The following is a 10,765-nucleotide window of genomic DNA, read 5'->3' as shown; positions in this document are numbered from 1 at the left end:
CTAAGCCAAAAATAAATATGAATGAATGAATGACACCAGGTTTTCAAAACCTATATATTATACCACAATACACCACAATTTACTGTAGTAAAAACTAAAGTATACGACAGTATTAATTGCAGTTTATCAGTTCACTATGGTAAGTTCCACAGTGCGCTGGAGCATTCATAACCAAAGAGTTGTAAATACTACAATATAATACAGCTTACTACCCAGGTAGCAAAGAATAGTGGCCCAGATTTGGCATAAAGCTGGCACAGCAGGCATTCATCCGGCACTGGCATACAGCATGTGTGCCAAACATGGCCCTGGTTTTATGGCGGCACAGAAAACTTGGGCCAGATGTAAGGTGTAGCATTTCGCCCAGATGTTAATAATGGATATGTGGGCCATGTAAGTTTGGCCTATCTTGACCCACGTTTAAAATATATTTAAATTATTTTCAAATGAAGATATAACATTCAATCAGGTGGCTTCGAGAAAAAGCACACCTATAGCACGTCTAAAGCGCAATGATTCATGGGTTTATCAAATTTCTTTGCAGTGAAACACCAACAAAGCTGGCCCATTTCTGACTCAGTTATGGGTTATTAACTTGGCTGGAACCCAGACTTGGTCCAATCAAGAACCGTAATTCAATTCAATTCAGCTTTATTCAGCTTTATTTGTATAGCGCTTTTACAATGTAGATTGTGTCAAAGCAGCTTCACATAAATGGTCATAGTAACTAGAACAGTGTAGTTCAGGTTTTAGTGTTTAAGTTCAGTTCAGTTCAGTTTAGCTCAGTTCAGTGTGATTTAATCATTACTGAGAGTTCAAACACTGAAGAGCCAATTCATCGATGCGTAGCTCTACCAATCCATGCGAGGCAGTGGCGACAGCGGAGAGAGAAAAAAAAACTTCACCTGATGGGAGTGAAGAAAAAAAATAAATAAATAAAAATAAATAAAAAAATAATTTTCACTGTGGCATGTGGGCCAAGCAAAAGCTAATTGTGTGGGCCAGATCTGAGCTAGAGATATTTTGCTAAATGGGTACTTCCCCCTCCATGGCGAAGCACTGAATTTTTGTCAGTCAACCACTGACTCGCCCTTCGCCGAAAACTCTAGATCCTCGATATTTAGCATCACAAAGGCCTTTGGACTGAACTAATTAAATATGGATTTGATGTGATAAAATTTGTAGAAGATTGTTGCACTGTAAAACATGTCATTTCCTGTTGCCAGCAGGTGGCGTTACAACTGTAGCTAGATATTGCCATGTAAACGTGTTCAGGTCAGGACTCTTATCAAACGTGTGAATTTTTAGGCAGATCGAACAAAGCATGCCTGAGTTTTAGCAACTTCCTGTTTTGTGGCGAATCATCAAAGTTTGTGAGGCCGCCACAAACACGCCCTTCAACGAAAACTCTACATCTTCCCATTTTTGCATCACAAAGGCCTTTGGACTAAACTGATGGAAAATGGATTCGATGTCATGAAATTTGCAGGAGGAGTTTGTTACACTGTAAAACAAGTCGTTTCCTGTTGCCAGCAGGTGGCGCTATAACTGTAACTGAATGTAGGCTTGTAAACGTGTTCAGGTCAGGACTCTTATCAAAAAACAGTTAAAAGTTTAAAAGGCCACCACAGACACGCCCTTCAACAAAAACTCTAGATCTTCGTAAATTATCATCGCCAAGGTGTTTACCTAATCGACAATACCAAATTTTGGTGTTGATCGGATAAAATCCCTAGGAGAAGTTCGTTAAAATACATTCCTTGGAACTGGCCAAAACGGCACTTTCTCAGCACAGGAAGTTAAAAATATGCGACTTCCTGTTAGGTTTGAGATCTCGCACCAAGTTTTGTTTTGTAGGTTTTGGCATGTTTGACGTGTGTGCTAATTTTTGTACATGTGCGTGAATCGTAGCTCGGAGGCCAGTCCATCAAACCTGCATAGGTGGCGCTGTCAAGTAATTTTGCCACGCTCACTTCTGAAACCTATAACAAACCAACATTTTTGCTACATCTGGGGTGTGTGCAAAGTTTCGTGAGTTTTCTGGCATATTTAGACCCTCAAAATTGCGATTCATTCTGCGAAGAAGGAGAAAAAGAAGAAACGGAGCAATTCCAATAGGGCCTACACACCATTACAGTGCTCTGTCCCTAATTACTAATGTTTTGTACTTGTAACAATGTACTTGCACAGTAAAAAATGTTTGGTTAATTTGCTTAGCTTCCCACATAGCAAAATATCTCTGGCCCAGCTCTGGCCCACACAACCAGCTTTTGCTTGGCCCACATGCCGCGGGCCAAACATGGACCATTTCTGGGCCAAGTCTCAGCAAATCTAAAATCCCATAACTGGGCCTAAACTGGGCCAGATATGTTGGTGTGTCACGACTGCAAGAAAATGAAGAAACCCATGAAGCATTGCCCTGTCATAATTTCAGTGGTGGGGAAAAGGAGCGAGGACTCGATTGCAGAGAAAATTGTTTTTTATTAATGATAAAATAAAAGGCAAAACAAACTATCCCGAGGGGGAAAACATTAGCAAAACAAATAAACAAACAAACAAACTTGACTGGGCAGGTTGGCAGGGATCAGGGCTGGAATACACAACAGGACAAGGCAGGATACAACGACGAACTGGCACAGGACAGCAGACATGAGGAGAATATAAGCAGAAATAATGAACACACAAACAGATGAACATAATAAACTAATAATGGGTTAACAAGGAGGGTGGGACTAGACAACAGACAGGAGAGCACATGACACAAGAAAACACCACATGCTCACGTAAAACGGGACAAGAACATGCAGCCAATGAAAGAACTCATTAACCATGTGTTTACAAAGCACACCGCTAAAGCACGTGGCCCAAGTGTAAACACAGACACATGCTTAGACAACACCAACATACACAGATGCAAGATCTGAGCATACGATAAATGAAAACACCTTACCAGGCGCTCACACATGCAATGCGCATGTTTCATCACAGCGCCAACCGAAACCAACTAGACTGAGATGCTACAAATGAAACAGCGTGATGCTGACAGAACAAACACTAGCACAAGAGCACATCCCAAACACACCCAGACCTCGTGCGCCCGCATCATGCGGGAGTGTGAGCGACCTGAGCAGGGGTGGACTGGGACAAAAATTCAGCCCTGGCACTGTTGCCACACCAGCCCACATTACCACACCGACACAGCCCCACCCACGGACACGCACATTCACTATTTATTTTGGTGTAAAGATGGTGAAATAATATGACATTCTTGCCAGATTTTGATTATCTCCGGGTAACCTTGGATTGGGTCGGCCCATCTTGAAACCAGGCGGCAGTTGCCAATTGGGCCAAATGCTTAACATTTATTATTACTATTTTTATTATCATCATCATAATATCACATCTAGCAAGAGATTAAAGCTGTCTGCACTTAAAAACAATACATATTAAAAAAAACTGACCGGCCCACATTTAAAAATTGGTCCGGCCCTTTTGGCATTTGCCAGAGTTGCCAGATGGCCAGTGCGCCCCTGGACCTGAGGAAACTCGAGCCGAGCACACCATACAGGACAAGACAGAACTAGTGTCTGGGCTCTGCCACCAAAACAAGAATTTACAAGACCGGAGCGGCAGAACCCTGACATGCCTTTTAGGTGGGTGTGCTCAAACCTGATTGGTTGATTTGTTTTTCTTTATTCAAAAATAATAAAAATGTTTTTCAAATGTAGGTCAAAATCTACAAAATCTACAGCTCTGCTGCTGGACTACTGTAACTCTTTGTATTCTGGAGTTTCACAGGCATCAATAGCACGCCTGCAGCTGGTTCAAAATGCAGCTGCTAGGCTTTTAACTGGGACAAAAAAATTCTCTAGTATCTCACCAGTTTTATTGTCTCTTCACTGGCTCCCAGTCCAATTTAGAATTCAATATAAGTTATTGCTTCTAGTTTTTAAAAGTTTGAATGGTCTGGCACCGACTTACATTTCTGAGCTTCTTCACTGGCACACTTCATTGAGGCCAATCAGGTCTGAAAACACGTTTCAGCTAGGTGTCCCCAAAACGCGGTTGAAATCTAGAGGTGACAGGGCTTTTTCTGCTGCAGCCCCCCGACTGTGGAATGGTCTGCCTTTACAGATCCGGTCATGTTCTTCACTTGGTGCTTTTAAGTCTCATCTAAAAAAATCACCTTCTGTCTCTTGCCTTTGATTGTAATTAATTTGAATCTGTTTTTATATATTTTGCAATTTTTTTATATATAGGTATAGATTTTGTATGCTGGTCGTTTTGTAAAGCACTTTGGTCAACATCTGTTGTTTTTAAATGTGCTCTATAAATAAAGCAAACAAACAAACAAACAAACAAAATAGGCCAAATTGACATGGCCACATATCCATTAGCATCTGGGCCAAATACTACATTTAATATCTGGCCCAAGTATTGTGTGTTGCCTTAAGGACGGTGCCACCTCTACTAAACCAGGGGCATGTTTGGCCCACATGCTGTATTCCAGGGCCGGATGAATGCCTCCTGTGCCAGCTTTATGCCAAATCTGGAATTTAAGTGGATTGAACATAACACAATTAAGTTGTCCCAAAAAACTCAATTATTTTATTAGTTCAGCTCATTTTAAATAACACCAAACTTAATCGTTTGAGTGAGTTTAATGTGATATAAAACAACTCTATATTTGTCTTTTCTTAATTTATTGAAAATGATTTAGAACCATAATAAGATGTACATAGTCAGACTGATATGATGTTCATATAATACAGTATTCACAGTGATGTCAGATCTACGAGGCCGGCGTCTGCTGCTCTGCTGCTTCAGCAAGGTGTTCTGGGAAACTGAGTCTTTTCTCCTGAGCGTAGGCTCTCCAGTGGCTGTCGTCGGACTCGTGCGTGAGATATCGATAACCCATACGCAGCTCAAACTCTCGCAGGTCACACCACAGCTGGAAGTTCTGCATTAAACAACATACACATCAATGATATACAGTTGAAGTCAGAAATATTCGCCCTCATGTATGTTGTTTTCCCCCCATTTCTGTTTAACGGAGAGAACATCTGTTCAACACATTTCTAAACCTAATAGTTTTAATAACTTTTTTCTAATTACTGATTTATTTTATCTTTGCCATGATGACAGTAAATATTATTTGACTTGATATTCTTCAAGATACCAGTATTCAGTTTAATATGACATTTTGAAGGTTTAACTACACTGTAAAAAAAAATCAGTTGCAGTGCCGAAAAAACCCTGTAAAACAATGGCTGTTAAATTACAGACATTTACCGTACATTAACAGCCGGTAAATTTATTTTATGGTAAATGTCTATAATTTACCGTCTGTTATTTTCTGGTAAATGTCTGTAATTTAACGGCCTTTATTTTACGGTAAATGTCTGTAATTTACTGTCTGTTATTTTCTGGTAAATGTCTGTAATTTAACGGCCTTTATTTTACGGTAAATGTCTGTAATTTACTGTCTGTTATTTTCTGGTAAATGTCTGTAATTTAACGGCCTTTATTTTACAGGAATTGTCTGTAATTTACAGGCCCTTGTTTTACGGTAAATGTCTTTAATTTACCGGCTGTTATTTTACAGTCAATGTTTTTATTTTAATGGCCGTTATTTTACGGTAAATTTCTGTAATTTACCGGCTGTTATTTACAGTAAATGTCTGTAATTTACCGGCCGTTATTTTACGGTAAATGTTTTTTATTTTAACGGACGTTATTTTACGATAAATGTCTGTAGTTTAACGGTCTTTATTTTACGGTAAATGTCTGTAATTTAACGGCTGTTATTTACGGTAAATGTCTGTAATTTACCGGCTGTTGTTTACGGTAAATGTCTGTAATTTACCAGTCGTTATTTACGGTAAATGTCTGTAATTTACCGCCCGTTATTTTACTGTAAATGTTTTTATTTTAACGGAGGTTATTTTACGGTAAATTTCTGTAATTTATCGGCCGTTATTTATGGTAAATGTCTGTAATTTACCGGCCGTTATTTTACGGTGAATGTTTTTTATTTTAACGGACGTTATTTTACGATAAATGTCTGTAGTTTAACGGCCGTTATTTTACGGTAAATGTCTATAATTTACAGGCCGGTATTTTACAGTAAATGTCTGTAATTTACTGGTTGTTATTGTATGGTAAATGTCTATAATTTACCAGCCAGTATTTTAATGTAAATGTATAAAATATACCAGCCATTATTTTACGGTAAATGTCTGTAATTTACCAGCCTTTATATTACAGTTAATGTCTTTAATTTACCGGCCGTTATTTTACGGTAAATGTCTGTAATTTACCAGCCTTTATATTACAGTTAATGTCTGTAATTTACCGGCCGTTATTTTATGGTAAATGTCTGTAATTTACCAGCCTTTATATTACAGTTAATGTCTGTAATTTACCGGCCGTTATTTTATGGTAAATGTCTGTAATTTACAGGTTGTTATTGTGTGGTTAATGTCTATAATTTACTAGCCATTATTTTAATGTAAATTTAAAAAATTTACCAGCCATTATTTTACGCTAAATGTCTGTAATTTACCAGCGATTATTTTACAGTAAATGTTTGTAATTTACTAGCCGTTATTTTATGGTAAATGTCTGTAATTTATCGGCCGTTATTTTACGATAAATGTCTGTAATTTACCCACTGTTATTTTACAGTAAATGTCAATAATTTACCAGCTGTTATTTTATGGTAAATGTCTGTAATTTAACGGTTGTTATTTTTATGGTAAATGTCTAATTTACCGGCCGTTATTTTACGATTTAAATATCTGTAATTTAATGGCCGTTATTTTTATGCTAAATGTCTGTCATTTACCAGCCATTATTTTACAGTAAATGTCTGTAATTTACTGTCCGTTATTTTATGGTAAATGTCTGTAATTTACAAGCCGTTATTTTATGGTAAATGTCTGTAATTTACAAGCCGTTATTTTATGTTAAATGTCTAATTTACAAGCCGTTATTTTATGGTAAATGTCTGTAATTTACTTGCCGTTATTTTACGGTAAATGTCTGTAATTTACCGTCCGTTATTTTATGGTAAATGTCTGTAATTGTAATGCCACCCAAATTTTTTTTATCAATAAAACTTTCCTTTTTTAGAGTCATGTTATTGCAGTAACTAATGACTGGACCCAACACTGGTAATGATATTTGCATGTCAATGAAGTATGGAATGGTTTGGGAATGATATTAGAAGGACTTGGACTGACCTGAAACCACGGATGACCCATTGCTTTGCCGACACTGAACCTACGTCTGACCACCACCTGCAGCAGGTTATTGATCAGGTTCACCGCTGAGAGAAAAATCATAGAAGTTAAACAACAGAAGAAAGAAAGTGTTTCTTCATTTATAACACATTAAAGATCTCGTGAAATGCTCTGAAATATGCACTTTGTATTTGATGTTTGATGTAGTTGAGAGGTTGGGAAATTTTTTGCTCCTCCCCTTTTTAAAAACCGCCAAATAGTGTTTAGTTCTATCAGCGCTCTGCCAGTGAGAGTGGTTGAGCTCAAGCACATCAAATGAAAAGCAAATGAGAGGCGTCTTGAAGAGGGCGTGGCATGTAAGATACAAGTTAGCATTTCAATTGGTTATGATTTATTGTGATGATCCATTTAGGCGGAAGTGACGAACTACAAGCTTTACATGTTTATATCAGTTTTATATCTTCTAAACGTGAATTGTGCCACTGTTTTGGTGAGCACTAGCTTATAGATATCTTAAAAACTAACAATACTGATCCGAACATCTAAAAACTTTATTTTAATTTCACGGGACCTCCTGTTGTTTTAGATTTCTGTATACACCATTTGTCCTTCAGGTCAACATTGAGCCGCCTTCACTAAACCTCTAAATCAGGGGTCACCAAACTTGTTCCTGGAGGGCCGTTGTCCTGCAGACTTTAGCTCCAACTGTAATCAAACACACCTGAACAAGCTAATTAAGGTCTTACTAGGTATACTTGAAACATCCAGGCAGATGTGTGGAGGAGGTTGGAGGAAACCCTGCAGGGACGCCGACCCTTCAGGACCAAGATTGGTGACCCCTGCTCTAAAATAAAGCAGCAAAATTAAAATTTCAATCCTCAAATCTGTTTTGCATGAAGAAACAACCTCATCTTCATCACAAACTGGCCTCCCCTTCCCACCTGCACCGATAATCAGCTTAGCTGAAAAATCAAACACACATTATTGTGAATAATAAGCACAAAGTCATTGTAAATGTGCACGGTTTTCACAGTTCCCTTTACTTTGATGTACCATTGATCTCAGCACAAATAAAAAGCCATTGATAACAGGGAACAATTCATTGTTAATCATAAGTAAAATAAAACAAATACAGACAGATGTGCTGTCTAGTTTCTGTAATATTCAAGAATCTGGGATGTGCAAGCAAAATCAGTGCTGTACAGCATTCACTGAATTAAATAACATTTTGAAGCGACGCTTAAAGAAGCAACATATCATCATTCAACTCTTCTGTTCTTGCATATTTTCCTCATGTCCTTCCCTCAAATCCTGAAGAGACGAGGAAAAGAAAGCGAGGACTATCAAGGACTATCAGAACAATCCAGAGGTTGTAATGTAATGTAATGTAATGTGTATTTATATAGCTCATTTATTGTGTATGGCCATACACCCAAAGCGCTTCACAATCATGGGGGGGGGGGGGTCTCTCTCCACACCACCACCAGTGTGCAGCATACTCTTGGATAATGCGACGGCTGCCACAGGACAACGGCGCCAGTGCGCTCACCACACACCAGCTATTGGTGGAGAGGAGAGACAGTGATCGAGCCAATTCGGTGAAAGGGGATGATTGGGAGGCCATGATCGTAAGGGCTGATAGAGGGACTTTGGCCAGGACACCGGGGTTACACCCCTGCTCTTTCACGAGAAGTGCCATGGGATTTTTAATGACCACAGAGAGTCAGGACCTCGGTTTAACGTCTCATCCGAAAGACGGCGCCCACTGATAGTGTAGTGTCCCCTTCACTTTTTACGTCTGTCGCTTTAGAGGTCAGAGGAGTGAGATTTACCTGCACAGCACTTACTAGCTGGCCTCCATTACATTCACCACCCTAAACCTCACTCCCATCTGGGTCACGACACCAATGTAACCCCGCCAGTCCTACACCACCCAACCTGCTCCGAGCTGGTATCGAACCGTTGACCTTCTGCATGGGAGTCAGTTGCTCTAACAAGGAGGCTAAAGACCATGGCCTCTAGCGTCTGTCGCTAGAGCACCTTTAGAGGTCAGAGGAGTGAGGTTTACCTGCACAACACTTACTAGCTGGCTTTCATTACAATCAGTTAGATGAAGTGCAGTACACAAGTCCAAAGAACTGATCACCAAACAATCCAGAAGTAACACCTCTACAGTGCATGTGTGTTGAAGTGTGTATCCAGTGTGATCCAGTGTGTTTGGGGTGTAAAAATTATTTTCTAGCTGGCGGATCAAAACTGACCTGAAGGACAAATATTGTACCCTAAATAGAAAATAAGGGATGTTTTTTCTAATGTTTGGGTCAACCATTGATGTTGCGTCCAAATTCACATACTATCCGTCCTAAATAGTATCTGAAAGTAGAATTAGTATGTCCCAAATCGTAGTATGTAGTAAATCGTAGTATCTATGATTAATATCTAGGCCACTGGAAATCTTTTAGAAAATTGCTGCCGTTTCATCATCCAGGTGGATGCTGCACACTGGTGGTGGATGAGGAGATTCCCCCCAATGTGTAAAAGCGCTTTGAGTGCCCAGAAAAGCGCTATATAAATGCAAGGAATTATTATTATTATTATTTAAATCGTGTTATATTTCATCTGCAACAACAACGTGGACTTATATAAAGGCGTGTTTGGACATTTACGTATCAATGCAGAACTATCCAAAGACCTGAGGAGATTTCTCTGCATGAAAGACTGGTGAATGGCAGATTATCCTGCTTCTGCATCTCCAATAAGGTAGGACATTAAATATGAAAGAAATGTTGATGATGTGTGGATGATTGACAGGACTTGTAATTAAGCAACATAACGATTTGTTTATGAGTAAGTAGTATGTCCCAAAGCTTGCATACTCTTCTTTTACACACTCAAAAGTGTGTCTTTTTCCTTCACAATTAAAGTACATACTTTTAGGGTGTAGTATAAGTATGCGATTTGAGACGCAGCATGACTGTTTTTTATTTTAAAGAGGGAGGAGCTACACTATGTCCCGCCCTCTCTTCATGTTTCAGTAACGATTACGTCAAAGATCGAATAAAACAATGCACATTTCAAAGCACATTAAGTGTTTATATTTGAACAGACTTGTGTGTAAATTAACGAGTGTGCACAGTTGAAGTCAGAATTATTTGACCCCTATGTGTTTTTCCCCAATTCGGCTTAAGGAAAGAAGATTTTGTCAACACATTTCTGAACACATCAGTTTTAATAACTCATCTCTTATAACCAGAGATGGCGAAAGTACAAATATCCTTTACTTAAGTAGAAGCACAGATACTCGCGTTTAAAACGACTCTGGTAAAAGTAAAAGTACTGATTACACGCAAGGCCGGAGTGGGACTCATTTTCAGCCCTGGAGTTTCAAGCCAGACCGGCCCACCTCAGTTCACGACTGATTCCAATTCAGTTACTAATGGCACTATCACGTCTTTTTCAAGAAAACTGCTGCTTTAGAAATTCAAATGGTCAACAGCCCTAACAGTATTTTATGTCTTCAC

General features: G+C 38.9%; 1 protein-coding gene across 4 annotated transcripts in view; it reads right to left on the bottom strand.

Annotated features, from left to right (window-relative positions):
• Window positions 1-4,648: 4,648 nt before the first annotated feature.
• The window catches only part of prkd4 (protein kinase D4), a 60,688-nt gene continuing 54,571 nt past the window's right edge, over window positions 4,649-10,765 (bottom strand). For 3 of the 4 annotated variants that reach the window (NM_001177454.1, XM_073906876.1, XM_073906875.1), the window contains 2 exon segments: window positions 4,687-4,960; window positions 7,245-7,330. In NM_001177454.1, the coding sequence (NP_001170925.1) occupies window positions 4,793-4,960; window positions 7,245-7,330 (254 nt within the window). In that variant the 3' untranslated portion in view covers window positions 4,687-4,792. 4 annotated transcript variants of the gene reach the window in all.

This window comes from Danio rerio, chromosome 7 (genome assembly GCF_049306965.1).
Source record: "Danio rerio strain Tuebingen ecotype United States chromosome 7, GRCz12tu, whole genome shotgun sequence".
Classification (NCBI taxonomy): domain Eukaryota; kingdom Metazoa; phylum Chordata; class Actinopteri; order Cypriniformes; family Danionidae; genus Danio; species Danio rerio.
Note: the sequence above shows the minus strand (reverse complement) of the source record. Positions and strands in the feature narration are given on the sequence as shown.